Source organism: Anas acuta, chromosome Z, assembly GCF_963932015.1.
Source record: "Anas acuta chromosome Z, bAnaAcu1.1, whole genome shotgun sequence".
NCBI lineage: Eukaryota > Metazoa > Chordata > Aves > Anseriformes > Anatidae > Anas > Anas acuta.
Window position 1 is genome coordinate 20,034,205 of NC_089017.1, and position 22,568 is coordinate 20,056,772.

At 35.1% G+C, this 22,568-nt stretch overlaps 1 protein-coding gene across 2 annotated transcripts in view; it reads right to left on the reverse strand.

Moving 5' to 3' along the window:
• Positions 1 to 195: 195 nt before the first annotated feature.
• SCAMP1 (secretory carrier membrane protein 1) overlaps positions 196 to 22,568 on the reverse strand; it is a 41,519-nt gene continuing 19,146 nt past the window's right edge. For both annotated transcript variants that reach the window (XM_068667108.1, XM_068667109.1), the window contains 7 exons: positions 17,316 to 17,414; positions 16,937 to 17,048; positions 13,434 to 13,562; positions 8,739 to 8,898; positions 7,239 to 7,340; positions 5,420 to 5,537; positions 196 to 3,548 (listed from right to left, as the gene is read on the reverse strand). In XM_068667108.1, the coding sequence (XP_068523209.1) occupies positions 3,384 to 3,548; positions 5,420 to 5,537; positions 7,239 to 7,340; positions 8,739 to 8,898; positions 13,434 to 13,562; positions 16,937 to 17,048; positions 17,316 to 17,414 (885 nt within the window). In that variant the 3' untranslated portion in view covers positions 196 to 3,383. The remainder of the gene's footprint in view (positions 3,549 to 5,419; positions 5,538 to 7,238; positions 7,341 to 8,738; positions 8,899 to 13,433; positions 13,563 to 16,936; positions 17,049 to 17,315; positions 17,415 to 22,568) is intronic.

Below are 22,568 nucleotides of genomic sequence, written 5' to 3' on the forward strand. Positions count from 1 at the left end.
ATCTAAATTATTTCATTTTGTCCTTCAAGGAAAACTGGGAAATAAATTCAGTACTATAGAGTGAGTGTTACAGCTAATATCATGTGAAAAAAATAGTGTCTCAGGAAGAAAGGAAAAAAAAAAAAACAACAAGACAGCAGTGACACAGAAGTGTCAATTCAGTAGAAATTAGGAAAACAGACAGTACCAAACCAATGCTGTTTTCAGCAACTTCATTTTACTTTCAACAATGTTTTAGGATTCACTTAATAGCTGCAGAATTTCATTCAGTAATGACAAAACATGTTTAAATTTTAACTCTCTAACTTTACAGCACAAGTAAGCAGGCTGCAAGTATTTAAATATTCTTCATAATATCTGAGTAAGCTAATTCTGATTATCCTACTGTATAATTTTGATAGTGGACATTTTACTTTCCTGTTTAAGCAGAATTACAGCATTTATATACAGACTTACAAAAAACAAGTGAGATTTTTACATAGATCAGCCGCCCTGTGTGTCATCCTGAACTTCACATTAAAAAAAACACTATTTCGTTCAAAGCTATACAGAGCAAAAATCCAGGAAAAAAAGTATTTTTTTTTTATTCTATGACACTGTGTTAATACAATAAATATACAAAACTTCCGAAGTATTCAGACATGCAACAGAGGGACAGAAGAAGTGTGTTTGTACAGAACCATGACATTCACCAGGATGGCAGAGCATTGTTAGTAATTTACAAAATATACAAACATCCCCAGATAAATAAAACCACCTCCTAAATTACATATCAATGACTACTGACATTCCAGTGTTTAAACTTCATACTTTGTACTCAATTTGCCACAATACTACAAAATGACAACTGAAGTGGATGCCATACTCTGATAGTTAATAAGAGACTGTAAAATCTCATTTTAGTTAAGTAAAAAATATTTTAACAAACATCAGCCGTCTGTTGCCAAAGCTACACTCAAACTTTTCTGTCCCTTTTGGGCTGCAAAGTGTCAGAGACTTCTGGTTTAACAAATCATGTGTACGTGAATCCTGAATTTTACATATGAGGTTCAAATCTGTATTACTTAACCCATGACATTAGAAATCAGCGTTCAGTATACTTTGAAAATTAAATCTGTTTTCTGAAAGAATGTTTAAATATTTGGGAAAAAAAAATCTACCTGCCAAATTCAGGTTTTATTCTGAAAGTTGTTTTTTTTTTGTTTGTTTTTTTCCTCCATAATATATTATGCTAATGTATGCTGTTATGCAATCTTAAGCTTGAATTTAATTGCAAGGATGTTGTCCCTGTGATTCATACTCAGGAGCTATCCAAGAGAACTGTTTAAATTAAATTCAAAAGTAATCCATATTACAGTTCCTAGATAAAACACTCAAATTTAAAAGATTTTGAAAAGAACAATCATGTACTGCTAGAAGTGTGGTACCTGTTCTCAAGAGAAAATGAATTATTTTGTCTAGAAAGCTTTTAATAACATTCCACGCAAATTTAAGTTCAATGCTAGAGTGTCTAGTAGTGTAAAATTTTAGAGCCCCTGTACAGTAAAAACTAACCAAACTGCTTTTAAGTTTGCAGAGAATATTTAGAAGAAAGTATATTTGTTAAAATGATCTTCAGCATAGGTGAAACTGCTACATTTATCCAAATTCAAGTTGGATTTAAATAAGTTAATAAAAGAAAGGAGGCTAATGCAGACTAATGGTAATACTGATCAAGGGATTGAGATAAGTTTGTGTTTTTTTTTTTAATGTTATTATTGTTATTATAAATACGCTGTAATGAAAAAGACTTAATCTATGAAGGTCAGTCCACATTCAGAACATAGAGGGGCTTAGGAAGCTTATGACTGATTCTCACTAATTGTGATTCTTCTTAAGAGCTGAATTAATTTCAGCTACAGTGACATTTCACTAGTTTGTATGACTTGGTCCATCCTGTTTTCACTTCCTAAAAAAAAGTTAAAGAACAGCCCAAATACTATGCATAAGACTCATAAGTCAATCAAGGAATATCAGATAACCTTTGAAGGACAGAAACATTTATAATAAGACCTGATTGAACTCTAGAACATTGTGATGGTACGTAGCATGACTGACTGTTCAGTTCTACTGCACCAATTTAACCTCTTAGGCCTTCAGTTCAATGCGTTAACATTTGACTTTGTGAAAGATGTATATTTCTCACTTTTCCAACTCAAAATAGTTAGGAAGCTTTTATTTTCAGCTTAAATCAAATCACAGAGATGGCTGAGTTATGTTAAAATGAATTCAAGTATCTGTTAGATGCCATTGCTTCAAAAGCTTGATTTTAGACAATATTCCTGTTAGAAAATGAAATACTGTATATTTGGACTTTTGGACAAGCAGTAAACAGAGTGACTGACAAGGCTAGAGATTTAGTACCACTTGCAAACACAAATCTACTTTAAAAAAAAAAACCTCAAGCACAACAAAAATATCACTGCATATAAAAGAAAGGAGTGACGCAAAAAACTAGTGTTTTAAATGTCAATATTCATTTCTTTTCCAGCAAAATGATTACTCCAAGAAATGAATATTGAAATTAAAAATAGTAAATATATAATCATTTAGGTCTGTGATTGAAACCATCAGTTAACTTCCTTAAACTGTACATTGCATTACACATCCTGTTACAAAGAATGTTTATGCACCATTGTCATTTCTCACAGGTAGAGAATACTCCATGAAAATAGATATAAACAAAATCCATAAACTGGTGCAGGTAAATTTTGGACCAAAACACTACTTAAACATGATTAAGTAACTCAACAGTATTCATGCACGCTTAAAGGTTTATATCAAAAAACTTATCTAAAAAAAAAAAAAAAGGAAAGAATTTACATTTACCCTACTTGTATTTGTACTCCAGCAGCAGCAGCTGAAATTGCAGAAGTATCAGCCAAACCTAACTTACTACGTCTCTCAGTCTACCCCACTTCTTACACTAGAAATAGGGAAAACAGTTATTACAAGCAAATATAATTGATCCAAAGTGCTTTCCTGAAGTTTAAAAACAGAAGAGTGAACCACTAAAAAAACTCCAAATTCCTAATGTATTTATTTGAACATTAAATACTGCAATTCATTTTCAGGCCAATTGTTGAAATATTTGTCTCCCAGACGATACGGAAGGTTCTATGTTAGAGATAGCAACATATAACAGAAGGGCAAAGAACAGTCATCTTTTTTAAAAATAAATAAATTTATAATAGAAGAAACCAAACATTTCCCATTTTACCCATGCACAGCTGAAGAAGAGACAAACATGCTGTGTGTATTTTGTTCTAGGCTTTTAGGGAATATAATAAGTGACCGGAATATAAAGAACAATCAAAGAGAACCGTAATGACTTCTGCATTTCTCTACATTCGGTTACCCTTGAACGCGTTCTGAGCTGCACTGGTTGCTGCTGTTGATGCGGCGTTGGCTGCAGCAGTTTGTACAGTTTTGTTGGACATCACTCCTGTTGCAAATTCTTGCTGTGCTTTCTCGAAACTAGCGCCAGTTGTGCGGTAGAGACCATGCACCTAGGGAGGTGTGAAAGCAGTGAATAAGGTGTGAAGACCCTTCCATTTCTTAGTAAAGTTAACAGCAAAGTCTCAAACACAAAGCAGAGGTCTGTGGTGGAGAAATCTGGCTTGTTTGTGTTTGGGAAGGTCCGCAAACGAATTAATAGAATTCTTTTCCACAAATCCTACAGATTTTCATTGCTTTGCTGCATGCACAGCAGCAGCAATAGCAGCTGTAGCAATACTTGTAGCTTTTTGCTGTTTCACCAGAATCTCATAGGTCTTTACTACATGTACAGTATCTACTGTCTGAAACAACATATTTAAATATGCAAACAGACTGCAGCCTTAGTATTACACAGGGACCATAGCTTGCAGAAGCATCTTCTGTCTCAATTTGTCTACAGCTTGGCCAGCTCATTGAGTTAGAGTTAGTAAGTGTTCAGGTTAAGAGAAACAGCAGGACACAAAACCAAAAAAGTTTTTTTGAATCCATTGTGTCAATAACACCCTCAAATATTTTTCTACATAATTTTTTAGAAACAATTTATCTGATTTACATGTTTACAAGAACCTAGTAAGCTAAACTCTTAGTGAATATAGTATAAAACATGCTAATAATGCTGATACCTGTCTGTTAAATTAATGTGATGATCAATAGCTCTGCAAAATAAGCATGGATATTGAACAATATATGGCTTACAAAGCCTTCAACAATACACAGCTATAGTACAACAAAAATCAAATCCCTAGTAACTTCCAATTACTTGAGCATTAAAATTACAAAAAAAAAAAAGTGAATTAAAAATTCATAGCCAATCAATTCCTTAACTAGCTGACAAAATGAAATGTCAAAAAACTTTTTCATCCCTGTGAAGCAGTCGAATTAAGGTTGTAACTTTTTTGTTAGAAATGAAACAATTTCCATCCATAAAGGTGTACCATGTCATATCTGAGTATGCAGGGTTTTTTAAATAATCCAGATGCATGTGGTAGAAAGAGTGTTAAAAAAAAGTTCTACATTCTTCTTGTTTCTTTCTTTCTCCTATCCCTGGATATTTATGCAGAAAACAAATAAGGAGAAGGGAAATCTACAGTTTATGCCTATAATTTCTAGCTTCCTGTATATAGGACAGAAGAGCCTGGGTATGTGAAAACTTTTAATCATAATTGTGAGGTAGATAGAATTATTAGAATTGCTAGCACATCATATGCAGAATTCTCAATTTAATCAAAGCAACATCAAAAACCTATTAGCAGGGTTATTATCTAAATGTGGACCTTCTGGATGGGAATTCACAAAAAAGAACCAAGGGAAAAACACACCTTTGAGGTTTTATTCAGTGTAATCATTAACTGTCAACATGTTAAAATCAATTTCAGGAGAAAAATAAAAATGCTTTTCTGAGGTTCAAGGCATCTCTATCTTTTATTGATTTTAATCAATGATTAAAATAGAACAATGGCAATGATTCTAACATCCAAATAGCAGCCATTTGAGTCACATTGTATTTCACTCAGACTGATGAATTAACTACCACAGATTTGAAAATTGCAACCTCTTATCTACAGCTACAATCTTAGTGAATTCACTTATCCCACTCACTGTGGGCTTACCTTCCCAACTTACTCGAACTTACTCTTCCCCATCTCAGTTTGCAGAAAATAACTGCATTGTAAGAACAGCTGAATTTAACTTGAATAACAGCTCAAGAAAAAAAAAAAAACAAAAAACAAAACAAAAAAAGCTATAGAAGCACAAATGTTAATATGTAAGGCAGACCCCAAGAACATCATGTCATACCCATTACTTTGAGCGTAGCTCTCCCAAGCAGGGAAATAAAATCTATATCAAACATAGAAAGAGAAGAGTGGAATAAGTAACTTACCTTTTTAAACATAACTAATGAGATCACAGCAGATGCTGTGAAAAGTGCAGCTATGATTATCATCATAATGCCAACTGGAATACTTTTATTAAGACCAGTAAGAGATGAAATCCATCCACTGAAGAAAGGAGAAAAGAAAAGCTTTACTTTGCACAGCATAGGAGCCACTTAACAACAGGTATCCAAATCAAAGGGAAGCTTTATAACCTCCTGGTCCCAATCAACTTCCAACACTTTTGAAGAAAAAGTCAGGAAAACTGTGATGGTTCGTTGATTGGGATTAATGTTATAATTTTTGAAAGTGGAAAGGAGAGCATCAGATTAACCTGCTACAAGATTGCTGTATCTTTGACATCTCTCCATTTTTTGGAAACTGAAACACCACTGAAGTACAGTATCAAATTTGAAACCACAAAAACAGGTTGTCTTATGGAAAATAAAACATCAAGACAGGAAACTTTCTTCCAATGAAAAGAGCAAAAATATTCTGTAAACCCAAAGACCTTAAAAATTTCTTCTGTCTGCTTCAAATTGCTTTGATATATCTGATATCTAACTGGACTTCACCACAAATCTCCAAAATTCAAACTGAATTTAAACAAAATTCTAACATCTTCTGATGATCTGGATACTTTTCACAACCATATGCCAAGTATTGTTAAAAGCATATTCTACATATGTGGGAAGTTGTCCCCCTAAAATTACTTCTTTTTCCCCCCCAAGTCGATCAAGGTCTCAATTAAAAAGGAAAACACTGGATTTGAGAGCAAAAATTGTGAAAAGGGGTTTTTCCTTATACTCTAGTTCTAAAACAATATTATTTTGTTTGCTGTACAAATGTTTGGAAGTTTGCAGCAAAATGTCACTGATACAGAGAAAGGTCATTACAGATCCAGTACTGCCAGCCAGTCATAGTTCTCCATATCATAGCATCTGGCTATTGTAACCATGCTTTTAGTTAATTCTATTTTGTTTGGTTATTTATTTTTTTCTCCTCCAAGAACAGTATGATACCTAACAGCTTTTCCACGTAAAATCTAAATATTACACCCTGAAGCTTAAAATAAAAGTCATATATATATATAAAAGCTTCAGGAAAATGCTATACACTTATAAGCAGCAAAAAAGAAAGATGAACAATTCTGAGCTGATTAATACAAACAAGCTTTTCAAATTATATCTAAGATAGCGCACCATATTCACTTGAATACAATGTTAACCCATTCTTCAAATTTTAGCTGAAAATTTCATTAGCAAGTAGGAAGTATATTAATATAATTACAAATAACTGAATATACAAAACAGCATGTAAATGACTATTATATTATGTCTAAATTACTCTTCATTTTTCTCTAAGTTTTCCTTTTTTTTTAATCCTAAAAATAGATCACATAACATCTCTACACTCCACTAAAACAGAGGAGATAAAAGCCTAGTCCTGGGGGGCTTACATTGTACAATAAAATTTTGAGAAGCCAAATAACAGCAGTACCTCACACATATTCACTATTTTTCCCTAATTAAGAGCATTTTAAAAATGCCTTTCTGGGTGCTAAAATTAAAAAATTTCAGTGAAAACAAAACAAAAATATATGTGTGTATATATATATGTATATATAATTTTATATTATATATTTGTTATATATATATATATATATATTATTTTATATTATATATTTATTATATATATATATATACACACATATATATATACACATATACATATATATATGTATTTTGAAAAACACATTGCAGTTGCTGTATGAAATTTGTGTTTTCTGTAGCCTTGTATATTGTCTGTCAGACAAACAATACTTACCAGTTTCCCCATCTTTGAAATCCTGCAGCTTGAAGTACATGTACAGCAAACTGACAGATATATACAAAGAAGAACACAAAGAATCTGAACGAACTGTCACTCCTGAAAGAGGGCAAAAAAAAAAAAAAAAAGATTACACGTAGCCAGGAACAGAATGACTTAACAAATGCTACAGTGAATGAAGAATAGAAGTGTACCCCACTTTCAGACTGAAATTTACAGCACTAGCACTATGGGAAGAAAATCTTTTACTTGCAAAAGGAAATAAAATCTAATATGGAATTTCTGAAACATAATCGAGATCACAATACTAAAGCAGCTGCTGTTTGAAAGCAAAATACACAAAGAACGCTTGCTATTTCAATTACTTAAGTGCCAACTTGAAAGACTGAAAGTGTTAAAAGCCTGTCAAAAACAGAAATACAAACAAACAGGGAAAACCTCACAAAACTCAAAAACTAATGATCACATGATCTGCATCCTACCAAAGTCCTAAAGAACGTAAAAATCACTAGTTTAGTAACTGATTTAGGAACCAGATTTTGCTATTGGTAACATTTCTCGTGGAAGGGAATTTATTTTCATTTCTATTTACTCAACCAGTTCAGTTCAATAATTATTTCATTTTCTGCTGAGCAACTGAAACAAAGTTGAAAATGTAAGTAGTAGATTTCCTTTTCCAACCAAACCATATTCACTAAGAAAGGCTATGGATTCACAAAACCTAAATTTCTGAAAAGTAATGTATCATTCTGAATTCCTCCAGCAAATCAGGAATAATAAATATTTATAAAAATCAAGACAAACCAAAAAAAGCCTGCTAAGAGAGATATATCAGATTTATAACCTGTTAATGAGAACTATCACTTGAAATAGTCTCTGTATTTTCAGTTGATCACAGTTATCCACGTTGCTCACCTTGTTTTTAAGCCTTAAGGATATAAGAATTGTATCATATATGGATATAAGAGTCATATAGTCATAACCATGTAAGTATCAATCACATAGTTTAACTTCCATTCGCACAAGCTAATATTAAAATAATATGAAAAAAATACAAGTATGCCAAATACATACTGCTAAAAACTGAAAAGAAAAATTGAATTTGATTATTGTATACTCGCTCTACTCAAGAATCTAGGTCTATGGTAATTGCAGACATTGCAGTTCATTTAACACAAACATTTTTAAACAGAGTTTTATGAATTTAATTCAGGAAGCCAAAAATTTAAGATACCCTTAACTATCTGCCTGCTTTTCTTTGTGCAAAGGGATAGGAATATATTGTGAGTTTTCCTTAAAATTGTTACCAGCCCCCAATAAAGTTAATTTCCTACAAATACTATGTTAATGGTAAAAACTGTCAATGCTTTAAAGAATACTCTATGATAGTTCTAAATAATCGCTATCTAATAATTACAAAAATTCTGGAATGTTAATGCATTTCAACAAGTGTAATATGTATTTTTAACATATCCTAAGTCACAGTAAACTTGTTACCTGAAGGCTCCATAAAGTGGTCTGTACCAGCAGACAAAAGAACAAGGTGTAAAAAGCAAGAACCATAGGATACTCAATCCAAAATCAACTCCTCGTGTAGCATCAACGTAAAACCAGGCCAAACATCCAAAGATATTAAGAAACAGTGTCACTGTATGGACTGTAGAAGAAGAAGAAAAAAAAGCAATAAAATAAGTCTTAATTAAATTATGTTAATATAAGAAATTATTATAACTGTTATAGTAACACATAAACATTTTTTAATACAATATAAACATGCTGACAATAATTAATATCCTTTCTCTGCAATAAGCTCGTTTTTATACAGTCTTCTGGCTTTCCACGCCAATATTCCCAAGTGAAAATAATGAACAATAAAAATCAATTATTATCAGGTATATGGTGAAGAAAAAACTGTCATAAAAATTAATTTTCAATATTAAAAGGATGAAAAAAGACCTTTCCACTGCTGCAGTAATTGAGACTTCCACAGTAGCTACTAGATACAGATATTTGCACTTTTTAAATATGCTGTTTGTTTACTTTCTCTATAAATGCAGGCTATCAATTTTAATATTACCATATGAATCTATTGTATTATTAAGTTTAAGAGAAAAGCTTATTAATGATATAAATTCAAACAAAATTTAGCACTGTACATGCTCTAATTTGAAAGGAACTTAAAAAAAATCTTTTATCCAAACACTGTGCCTTACATGTAGTAAAGCAAAAAAACCTACTTAGTAAATATATTTCTCAGTAAAACAAAATCATGGTACAGCTTAACGATCTAATTTCAATTAAAGTAAATGCACTGGCCTTATGACTTTACATACTTCACTCTTGGAACACTCTTAGAACAACAAAAAAAGATACAGCAGTAGTGTGAAAGACTACAACTACTACTTTCATGCTATCTGGCACAGAAGTTAGTTCTGCCAGACAGTTAAAAGATAAAAATGAATTTGTCTCTTTTTAGCAATACCCAATGATTCAGGAGTGATTCTGCTACTTCAGAGGATGGTTTCTGTCCTTGTACATTTGGATGAAGTATAATATTTATAAGAAGAATGCGCAAGCAGTTCCTTTAAGCGCTAATTATTTAAGGCCAGAGAAACATTTTAATCATTCCAGTGGAAGGTAAGGTTAACAGAACTGGCATGTTTATAAAGAATCTGAAAATAAGGCTATTCAAAGAACACTGGTTCCATCTTAACTAGTGCTTAAATAAGCCCTGAATCAACTTAGTTTAAAAAAATGTTTAATCAAAATGCACACATCATTGCATGTAGGCTGAAGGAACTCAAAATAGTTTCCTTCAGACAAATTTACATATTTTCCACTAAGAGTGACCAGAAGCAGAAAACTTTATAATTTTATATAAAGAGCACTCAAAGCATTTGCACATCTTAACACTGTTCCAAGTGACAATAACTTCACTGAACACATAAGTGTTCAGAAAAATAAAGCCATTTCCTAGTCTAGCTGTGGACAAGCGTTTTTCTCCTCTCTCTCCTTTGAGAAAAATGCGTGTGTTTGGCTGTTCCCCCCTGACCTCCCAAGGAACCAGCTGCACTGCCAGCCTACAACAGAATGCCTCACATGGAATGGGATGCCTAAGGAGAAGCACCACAAGACAACAACCTTGAACCATATCAGAGAGGCTTAAAATGTAGATTTTTTTTATTTTTTTTTTGGAAATGAGGGGAAAAAATCCCTCACACGTGGGCAAAGTACAGGAAAAGATAGATTCTAAAACAGACTTAGGTCAGCACAAACATAATTCACTATTCACTTCGGAAATTCACCCTGAGAGAAGTCTAGAAAAAAAGAATGTCTCTTGATACACAGACCACTAGCCAGCCAACACACCTCATGATTGTTCATTTTTAAATGAGCTTATGACAAAAACAGCCACCACATGCCACTAACAAAAAAACCCATGAGCAGAAAATAACAACCTATTGCACAATAGGCAAGAATTGTAACAGGATGCAGGAACATGAGTGCATACTAACAAAAATGTGAACTTTTATTTTTTCCCTCTACACAGTATTTTAAGCCTTCAAGTAAAATACTGGACACAGTTCACAATGTCCAATTCTGGATGCCGCACAATAAAAATGCCGTAAGAATAAGGAATGGACTAAACACCAAATCCATCAGGCAGCAACAAAAGAATTAGAACTCTAGAAAACGTGACCTACAAAGAAAGGTTGATTGAACTATACTAATTTACTCAAGAGAAAATAACTAAGGGGAGTAAATGTGTGCCTCGTAACAACAGCAGATAGAACAAGTAAAATTTCCACCAACACTGGAAAGAGTCTTTGAAGTGTCTATCCTTGGAAGTTCTTAGGAAATGGCAAGACAAACATCACCACAGACAGACATATATACTATATGATTGTATCCTCATACACAAGAATAGATGAGCCAAGAGTCTTCTAATGGAAAAATATGTATATACAAGTTGACCCCTTAGGCTATATTTCCACCATCATCTGTAGTTTAAGTCATTTGTCTTTGAAAACTTGCAAAGGTCTTATTCATTGAAAAAGGAAGTGTTCACATACTACAAAAAGTAACAAACCCAAACACCACAAAAGTTTTCTATGAGATTAAAGACCCCTTCAGGTCTTTGTAACTTCAAATAAGAAATATTCTTTGAAAATCAGTTCTGTTCTTTTAGCACATGATATTGGGCTGTGAGAGCAACTAGAAAACACAGGCTTTTGAGCCAAAAACTCTTTGGTGTCAGATAATAATCAAGAACCATGAGATACTACATTTGTAACAGCATACAAAGATCTGAAAACTGCCCAGTACCACAGAGACAGGAAAACTGCCACTCTAACGACAAGCTTACTACAAAGGTAGCAAAACCAAGACAGCAGAGAAAAGCTTCATTGTCAGCTGACAGAAGCCATTACTATTCAACTGCTGTAGTTCAGTATCATGTGGAGGCACTCAGGAAAAAAAAAAGGCTCTCCCCACTGAGAAAAAAAACTGCAAAGAGAAAACCACATCAAAGAATCAGATAACTCTGACTTTTAATACAAGCAGAGAAAAGATGGATGAATTCACAGGAATAAGAATACAAGCAGCTTTTTATTCTCATGATATAAAGTACATATAGATCTGAAACCGGTTAAGAAGTTTCTTCAGATACTTAATGTCCAAGAATAAAGATATTAAGATTGCTACTAACCAAGCCAACACAGACATACAAGAAATAGAAAGGTATGTTTTTAGGGCTGCTAAAAAGGGACAGGAAAACTAACTTGCTTTACAAAGTGTGGAGCAGCCAGTACTAGATTTATCCAAATGTGATTATCTTCACAGACCCCTAAGCCTTACAAGTCTTTGAATATTCTGAAAGAGGAAGCATGATAGGAAGTACAGCAGCAAGCAGAAACCAGTTGGTTTTGCTATGGTAATGAGTGCCTCCACTGGGGAAGCACACCCGCCCTAATGAAGTATGAGCCAAACCATGTAGATATATTCCTGGGAAAGAAGAGTCACAGGGATTGATTTAACAGCCAGTCCTAAGGCATGGAGCTCTGTACTCAACCATTTCTTTTTAGCCTGAATTAGATTTTGCATTTCTCTTCCTTTATTGTGCCCCTTCCCGAGTAGTCCCTAAGTCAGAGAGTATGAGATATGAAGAAATAGAAGAGCACGAGGACTTTGTTAGAATCTTCGTCTATCTAGAAGAAAAACGGTCAGTTTGAGAGTGGAAGTCAGCATTTTCAAATATTATTACATCACTGCTTCCATTACTTACTGCTGTAAGAAGCGGAAAGTAATAATTATTAATAATTACATAATCATGTTATAATTAATACTGTTAATAATAATCAATGTTAATTAAGTATTAATATTCCAGTTCTCACTGCCCAACTCAATTTGTGCTTGAAACATATGGCACTTCTAAAACTCCGTCCTGCAAGTGGACACAATTAGTACCTTAACATATTGGAGTCCTTAATGTGAGACTTGACATAAAGCCTAAATGCCCATCAGATTTAGGAGTACTAATCTCACATTCTACAACGGTCTTAGTTACTTATTTAAAGATTAATGAACCAGCAATGAATATTGCAAGATGAAGTGGAATTGACTTGACTGTATGCTCACTGCTCATTTGTGTTTTAAGTACATGCTTCAATCACAATCATTGGACTACCAGATTAAAAGGTAAAGTTATGCATGTTTCCTAAATCTGGAGCCCTGAAAAAAATACAGAAAAATTCTGAATTCTACATCCCCTTATTATAATAAAAAATACACTAATTGCACCAGAGCACCAAAATCTTTGAAATTTCCTCAGTCTAAGAGTACTTGTAGGCTCTTACCACACTGGACAAGACAGGCAAAACAAATGTTTTTCATTTGCAAATGTTCATGTGCAAATTTGATTCATTCAGCATTTCTCCAACCACAGCACAGCACCTGAATGAGAGCAAAATTAACTCCACGAAGATTCTTCTGGGCATGTTTGGTGCAGTAAGGATAGCTGTAACATGGACTGACTCTTCAGCTAATTTACTTACACTACTTTTTCTTAAATAAACTAAAGTGCTATTAAGATCATATTGTAAAAATATATCTCATTACAGAGGCAACAAAACCCAAAGTAACCCAAATTCATGTTTGAATTGGCAATTTGTTTTCTATTTAAAAAATACTTACACATCCACAAATAGTACATAATCTTTACTGTCTTCTGGAATTCTACAGGGATGTCTACAGAAAAGTCCTGGTAGAAACATGGACCCACTGGAAAATTCTCAGGAAGAGGTGGCCAGTTATTTTTTCTACCTGCAAATCAGAAAAAAAAAAAAAGAGCCTTATAACACAGCATTTATTTCTGTATACTAGAAAGTGATACACGTTTGCACTTGTTCAAATTGTTTTATGCACAAGTGTTCCACAAGCATATAGACAGCTTGAACTAGCAGAACTCAAATAGTTTTATCAGCAGTCCTCGCACAAACTTCAGAAATAAAATATGATAAATTGCAGACACATTAAGGAAAGTATCCTTGTAAAGCACTAAGCAGGTATCTGATAGTTTCTATAAAGTAATAAGAAAAGAGAAGCCTTAAGAAAACATGCAGATTTGGGCAGAAAAACAATTTTTCAGAGTTATTTGACTTTTAAATGAACATTTTCCTAAGTCCCACCATACACACTCACTCTGTTGAACACAAAGACTAGGGAACAAATGACATTCTTCTCAGAATCCTGATATTTCTAACACTGGTGTCTCTCTAACACTTTTAGCTACTTCCCAGTATAGTTTACAGATAAAGCTTTGCTTCAAAGCCTGTGAACACAAAGAAAGGCAGCTATTTAAATGTTCTTGACTACAGTACAGTATGTCCTACAGCACCAATATGTATGGCTATAAAGTTTTCAGACCGAGTAAGGACACAAGAAAAGACAACACAGTATCAGACAGCACACTGATCTACTCACAGGCTAGGGTGAGTAGATAGGTTCTACCATGCACAGACTCAGATTCACGTGAGGTAACTGTTAACAAAGCACTTCAAATACTGGATTCAATAGATACATTAATCACTGTATTCCAAAACTAAACTAAAGACTAACAGGGGCCCTAAGGGTCCTAAAGGACCCTTTAGTACTTGAAATTGTGACATGGTTTTGCTTGCAATTTCTATTTTAACCATAGTTTTCCTAGCAGTTTGTCTACTAAAATAAATTTAAAAAAATACAGAAAACTTGCAAATCTTACATATTTGTATTATTGAATTATTTTTTACTCTCACTCAAGACAAGATGAAGCTGACAGTTCCGTCCAAAAAGGTCCAAAACAGTGAGTACCCACTGAGTTTACTGTCTCTTCCACTGAAGATTTTATACCTAGACTTCAAGAGCTGAGAATTTTCAGAGGAAGCCTATAAAAGGTAATCAATTAATAAGCCCATCCACATTAAAAACTACTCTGCAGTTTATTGTATGAAAGATATCTGATAACAATTCAGATCTTTTTCTGCAATTTATAGTTACTTCTGTCAGGACTAAAAGTTTCAAGACAGAGTCATAGAAAAGTTCAGATACATTATATAATTTGAGTTACTAAGAACAGCATTTAATGTTCTTTTCCAACCCAGTGGCAAAGGTTTCAAAGATTTCAACAAAGACTGAGAGACAGCTTGATGAGATGGCTTGATACTTTAGGTATTACTATCTTTAGATACTCATTTTCCAAGATAAGAGAAGACCCAGCTCAGAGTTATTTCCTTTAACACGTTACTGCCTCAAGGCCTACTAACAAAACTTCATTGACCTGCCTACAGTATGAATGCAGACACCTCCAAATTAGCTTCATGCAGAGAAATGGATTTTTCAGATATGCAAATGAACTAGCTGAAACAGGAAGCAGTACATTTTAACCAGCTTACGTACAATGCTGCACAGGCATAGAGCTGAGCAGACCTACCAGCTTTAAGCTTTAATAAAGCTTAATAAACTTTAATAAGCTTTAATAAACTGCAGTTGATTGTACGTGAAGATGGTGTCCTACATGTTGGAGTTGGACTCAATGATCCTCGTGGGTCCCTTTCAACTTGGAATATTCTACAATTCTATATGCAGCCACCATTTTAAATTGAATGGAAATACAGTACTGCTGCAGAAGACCCTGCCCTGCAATCCTCTTCAGTGCTTTCTCTACACCTCCACAGTGAGTACACCTCGACAGTGTTTCCAAAGGTGTTTCAATGAGTGTGCAAAAGAAATAAACTATCAAAAGCAAAAGAGTATTCTTCTCTTCAGTCATGACATACAATTGCTGATTTCCAGCAATTTTTACACAATCATTTAGTAAAAACCTAACACACTCTTTAAAGTTTTAAGAGATCTCTCATTTCTGTTCAGCCTTACTAAAGAATCCTTTAGATTCTTCACACGTTCTTCAAGAACTTTGCTGTTAACAACTGGAACCTAGTAACACAATAAGTACCATTTAAAGAATATTCTGAAACATGGACAGGGTATTATATTGCCTAAGATATAGATGAAAGGAACAAAACTGTTACTAAAGCCTGGAACAGATAAGTAATCAATCCAGACCATCAGTGCGAGTTACTGATATAAGGTGAAGGGCAATATATGAAGAAGGAAATGAAAAAAATTGCCAAGAAATCATTATGTTGGAGGAAAGGTGCAGAGATTTAATGAAAATATTGAAAAGAATAAATACTGAGAAAATTAAAAATAGTTTAATAAAAGGACTGTAATTCTGCTCCTAAGAACAGCAGTTCCCCATTCCCAGACCCTAGCATGTGACATGGTAGTAATTCAAATTCTCAGGGAATTTTCTAAGCAATTATGCAATTGGAAATTCTACCACTGTATGTTCAATTTCAAAAGGAGAAAAGAAAAAAAAAAAACACCAGGAAATGATGTTGAAATACAATGGTCAGAATTCTAGATACAACTGAAAAGACCACACAAAGTCAACCTTGCACACAGTATTTTGAAGTCTTTTTCTACTTTCATTCTGAAGTTCTTCCTTTTCAAAGGGAATATTCACATAATATGCTCTTCCAGCATAGTATCTTCAGCTAAGAGTAAGTATATCTTCTCATTTGTGAAAGTGCAGTATAAGAACTGTTTGTACTAAACAGCACAGTTACAATTTGTAGTAGAATGAGATGCTGATTTTGATTATGGGTTTTAAGTGTCATACCAGAAATTAATAACACTCCTTTTGCTATTTGCATGGAATATTATATCTGTAACATAGCAAAAGTTAAGTAAACACTACAAAAAAAATCAAATTTCTTCACCAGCTATACGTAATGACAGAAGACAAACTAGAGACATGCTTATTAAGAAGTTATTTTACTTTTTCCTCAAAATGCTCCACTTCTAGTCAGAGTTACCTGGATATTACCTTAAAATAAAAATAACTGGTAGGAGAGCGTAACATGTAACAAAGGCCACATTTAAAACTGTTGCTGTAAAAATCTGCACAGGACAAGCCAGACTGCATGCACTGCATTTTATTGACTACATGCACTGTTCCAAATGAGATAAATTTTCTCTTCCTGAAGAGATTATAAAAAAGCATTGTTAAACAGAACAAAAAGTAACTGTAAAACAAAAACAGTTTCTAAGAACTTAAATTCTGCAAGTTAAAAAAGTATTTTTTTCATGCATACCCCCCTGCTGGTTGAGACTCTGCATTTCCCTTTCCCTGCGATCCAGTTCAGCTGCTTTTCTTTCCAGTTCTTCTTGACGCTTTAGCAGTTCTGCCTGGGCCAAGGCATGCTCCTGAATAAAACAGGCATTGTTAGGTATTGTTAAAAAAAAAAACAAACAAACAACAACTCTAAATATTCCATATCTATCTCATATAATTAAGAATTTCCATTTCTAGATGAAGACTAACTTGGTACTGCATGAAAACATTAAATAACTTAAAAGCAGTATTAATTTCTATAAATCAGTAGGAAGCAAGGCTTATTTATAAAAGACATTCTTCCAGAAGGACATTTATATAATTAAATGGAATTCAGTACCTGGAAGTTATAGACAAACCTTTGCAATTTGCGTGTAAGCAGGTGGCTCTTCTGTTGGTTTCATTATTGCTGGCTGAGTACTGGGTACATTAGGCATTTTCACATTTCCTGGAGGAGCCTAAGAAAACGAGATAATTATAGGGAAACAGTCTCATATTATAATAAACATGTTTTCATTAAATTTCTGTAAGAGTTCATTAAGTTTCTGTAAGAACTGATCTAGTTGTTTTAAAGGAAGTGTTAATGATAAACTGAAAATCTGATGTGCTACCTGTGATATTTATAACTTTAGGTAAAAGAAGGTAATATTCCATGGTGCAGCATTCTGCTTAGCTGTTTTTTGCATGGCACTGCTTGCCATAAACACACATTGAATACCATATTCAGTTTTCAAATTCGGGACTCATAATCTATTGCTTAACTATTCCACCAGTAGTTACTGTAGTATCTAGTTTCAAGTACCTGTGCCAATTTGGTCTCTGGTCATTACCAGAGCAGCTTACAATAAAAAAAAAAAAAAAAAAAAAAAAAAAAAAAAGCAGCTTACAATAAAGTCTTTGAGGGTCTTTTTTGTTTCTTGTCCTGCTTAATCCTGTTTGTCGTCTCCTCCAATTTTCTCTACATCAAGTAGATCAAGTGTCATAATCTTCAAATATAAGGTACTTACAAACCCTGCTCAAGAAAAGCATAACTTAACCAACAAGCAGATGCTTGCTAGACTAAGGAGCAAGACTGCCTACAGTCTCCAGTAAGGAGCCCATCAACCTTTCACAGACACATGTAATAATGTTTAAAAGTGAACGGGCAGACCAGAAAATATTTGACCATTCAAAGATATTTATTCAAAAATATCTACCTTTTAACGAGACTTTGTCAAAGTAGCCTGAAATGCTGCTAATGATTGGAACATGTATATATGCTTATAAACAGAGGAACCAATTGTAACACTCATTAAAGATACATAATTAAAGACACCAGTCAACAACATACATACCACATTAATATGAGGAACCTATTACATTGAATATTCTTCAGATTCAGATTTCTGCATTTGCTAGGCTTCACTATATGCCATCATCTATACAGTGCTTGACTTGCTGCAGTCATGACCATGCATGCAGCTGCTTGACTGCACATAGTAATGACTGTGAAAAAAAAACAAAAACCTCCCATCCCTGTGTAAGAGCATGTGCTTCATGGAAGAAATGAGACTGAAACAGCAGCTTGGAGCTGGTGCTGTGAATTCTGAAGTCTAAGAAAGTCAAGAGAGGCTGTGGGACAACAGTTGTTTGGGGATGTTATAAAAGCTACCACCTCAGCCGACTCTTGAGACTGGGGATGGAGACTGGGGACTCCTCTGGGACTCTTCCCCTCCTCCTGAGGACGTTTCCTACTGCTGGAGCCCAGCCCTGTGCACCCTGAAGGCTCTCCGTCCCAGGCTGATAAATGCGCCTACTGCTTTTCTGTTTCCATGTCTGGATCATAGCTGGGTTAAACACATATCCTGATGTCCACAGAAGGATGCTAACACTGCCAGCTACACAACCTGCCACAGGCAGGGCACTGCCAGAAGTCACATAAAACACTGGTACATGCAGTTGCGTGCTATCCCTCCTCTCTCAGGCAGACCACTACTACCTACAGTATGACCACAGACAGATACTGGCACCTAACCCACTCTAGACTCTCCAGCTGCTGGTATGCAGCATGCACAGATGGGGTAGAGTGAAATTACACAGAAAAATAGTTAAGAAAGGATTTAACAGAAGCTGCAGTGATGAGATGCGTGGCTCTGTCAGATGGGTGTATTGACAGACTGCCCCCATCTGCTAAGAATTCAAGAGGAAAAAAAAAAGCACAAATTTTCTTCTTATGTGGAATCTAAATGGCTACACACTCTCCTAGGTAGTTATTTTTGAGCCACAGAAAATACAACCACACCATTCAACCATTTCATTCACAGCATTTTAAACTCATCTTTCCCTAAGTCTTCCTACCAAACTGAAGAACCCATTTTTATAACTCCAATCAAAGCTAAAAAGCAGTGAAAAAAGCCCCACAGCTGCTTAAGATGAAACAAACAGAAGTTTGCCCTGGAAAATCATCATTCAGCTGTAGAAAAGGAAACATGGTTGTGCAGTTCCAGACTTTCCTAGAAGCAAGAAGTCCTTAAAGTAAAGAAGGTACATCTTCAAGCTCTAGCACGGTACTGCGTATATGGAGAACTACATGGACTTAAGTAAAAGTCCCACTAGCAAACAAATTTATTATTACACTGACATACATAGTAATTAAAGGGTACAGGAAAGCAAAAAAGGAAAAACATCGTTTATCATAAAATTTTTCCAGAAAACAGTTAACTTCTTCTTTAATCCACAAATAATTTATTAATTTACTTCATCTTCCAAATATATTTCCTAATATTCAACAATCACTAGCAAAAGTGCAGATTAGTAAAATGCATACATGACTGTGAGAAAAAATCTCAATATTTTTTTTCAGACAGGGTCTTCTGTGAAGCTATTTTATTCACGATTACAAAGGCAGGAGTCCTGCAAGCAGGAGCACCCCGCAGAAGTACATCATAACCTTATATTCCCTATTACCCAACATTTGATTCTTCCTGTTTCCTCACTGGCTGAGTACTATAGGTTCACAAACTACTTGATGCTTATTGCTATACCATGTATGTACTATTTTATTTGACCAACCTTTAATTTCTCCTTTTCCTTTTTTCTTCTTCTTCTTTTCTTCTTCTTCTTCTCTCATGGCTAGAGGGCCTGTGATTTTTGTTTTTACTGATTTCGCACTGCTTGTCCTGTTTTTCTTAGCTATCCTCCTCATTTTGGGACAGTGGGACCTTCCCCTTGCCTGCTTACTATACTCCCAAATGGTATGCTACCGTCAAGCCTGCACAATCACTTTTGAATATGCAATGTTAGCGGAATTTTCCACTGCAAAGCACCTTCTATTACAAAAACACAACTTTATTTCTTGCAGGACAAACAAGCAAGAAGCAGAGAGAATAGAGAATAGGCACAGTAAGCCTTAATACAAACAGGGTCCTCAAAAGAGTGTCGTTTCATAAATTCAATTAACACATAAAATCAGAGAAACAATCATTTATTAGTGAATTACTGTTTTGTTTAAAGCAGTAAACTAGGAAGTTCTTTATACAGTTATTAAAAAGGCACTACAAAATTCCACAAATTCATTTTACATTAATTTACAATAGAGAGTAAGTATAGGCATGCACTAATTACTATCTCTGAAGTGAGCTCGATTAAGAATTAAGCTAACTTATATAAAATCAAAAAGGTCCAAAACCAACTCCAATAAAAGTCCTTATTGGAGTATTAGCTAGCTTACAGTAGGTTCTTTACAGTCTCATGTGGTGAAGTATTTACAAGTTGTTGCCTTGAAAAACTATCTAAAATAGCAAAGCACTGCTGTAAAAGATTCACAAGACGCCACCTGGAGCACTGCATTCAGCTCTTGGGGCTCCCAGCACAAGAACAAGGACCTCTTAGAACAGGTCCGGAGCAGGGCAACGAGGATGATCAAGGGGCTGGAGCACCTCTCCTATGAGGACAGGCTGAGGGAGTTGGGGCTGTTCAGCCTGGAGAGGAGAAGGCTCTGGGGAGACCTTATTGCAGCCTTTCAGGGGGGACGTGCTGGAAAGCTGTGGAGGGACTTTTTGTCAGGAAGGGTGAGGATAGGACAAGGGGGAAAGGCTTTAAAGTGAAAGAGGTTAGCTTTAGATTAGATGTTAGGAGGAAATTCTTCACTCAGAGGGTGGTGAGGCACTGGAACAGGCTGCCCAGAGAAGTGTTGGATGCTCCATCCGTGGAAGTGCTCAAGGCCAGGCTGGATGGGGTTTTGGGCAACCTGTTCTGGTGGGAGGTGTCCCTGCCTATGGCAGGGGGGTGGGACTGGGTGGGCTTTGAGGTCCCTTCCAACCCAAACCTTTCTGTGATGATTCTACATCTCTTCCTTCCCCCTCAAACCTAACAGTGCAATCCATCCATCTGGAGCCTGGAAGACTTCATCCTACATCAAGTATAACAAAAACTAGAAAACAAAACTTGGCACATGCTAAGTAATGTTGTACTTAAAGGAGCAAAGTCTGGCTTACTGGCGTATCGAGCTCGTGCCATAGAATTCTGCCCTAATTAAGGTATAATTTACTACGCTTAAGAAATGAAACAGATGCACTTATCGATCTGCATACACAGGGCCTTGTTGGGATTGTTGTTACTGTTGTTACACGGGCTGTTACTTGTTAGAACTAAGCAAACAGATTAGATCCTAGAAATAAAAATCACTGTAAAGACTGTCAAACACTGGAACATGCTGCCAAGTTAGGTCACTGACCCCTGGATTCATTCAAAACTCAGCAGGGGAAGATGCCACACAAAGTGATATAGTGGCTTGCTTTGAACAGGGGGTTGAAGAAAATGACCTCCAGAGGTTTCTTGCAACCTACAACTTGGCGTTTATTTTGTCACACTTGTCCAAATGCTATTGATTATTCATCCAAGTGTTACTGGGGACTTGTGCAGAGGAGAGAAATACCTGATTGACTTAAATCACAGGGAAGATTGAGGAGACATTAGCAGAAAGACACATGATCAGCAATTACCTTTTTTAAGGGTGTAATACTAATTACTCAGACCTGTATTGCAAGGACTGCAATGACTTAGGGCAAGCAAGTTTGTGAAGGGTCTAGAAAACAAGTCTTATGAGGAGCAGCTGAGGAAGCTGGTGTTGTTTAGCTTGGATAAAAGGTGGCTATCGCAGGAGACCTTATTGTAATCTAAAACCTTGGGAGAGGATGTAGTGAGGTGGGGGATCAGGCTCTTCTCCCATGCACCAAGTAATAAGACAAAGGTAAATGGCCTCAAGTTGTACCAAGGAAGATTTAGGTTGGATATTAGGAGGCATTTCTTTACTAAAAAGTTTGTGAGGCTTTGAAACAGGCTGTCCATGGAGATCTTCAAGAAATGTGTAGATGTGAAACTTGGTTTAGTGAGGGACTTGTCAGAACTAGATTAAAGGATAGACTGTATGATCTCAGAGGTCTTCTCCAACCTTAATGACTCTGTGACCTCTGGACATTTCTGGATACCATCACATCTTAACATCACAGACAACTGACAACCGTCCAGGGGAACTGAGTCAACCATTTTTAGAGATCCTACTTCACAGATCCATGGTCTTTGACCCTCACAGCCAGAGGCTACAAGGTTCTTATACCCTGAAATTCAACCAG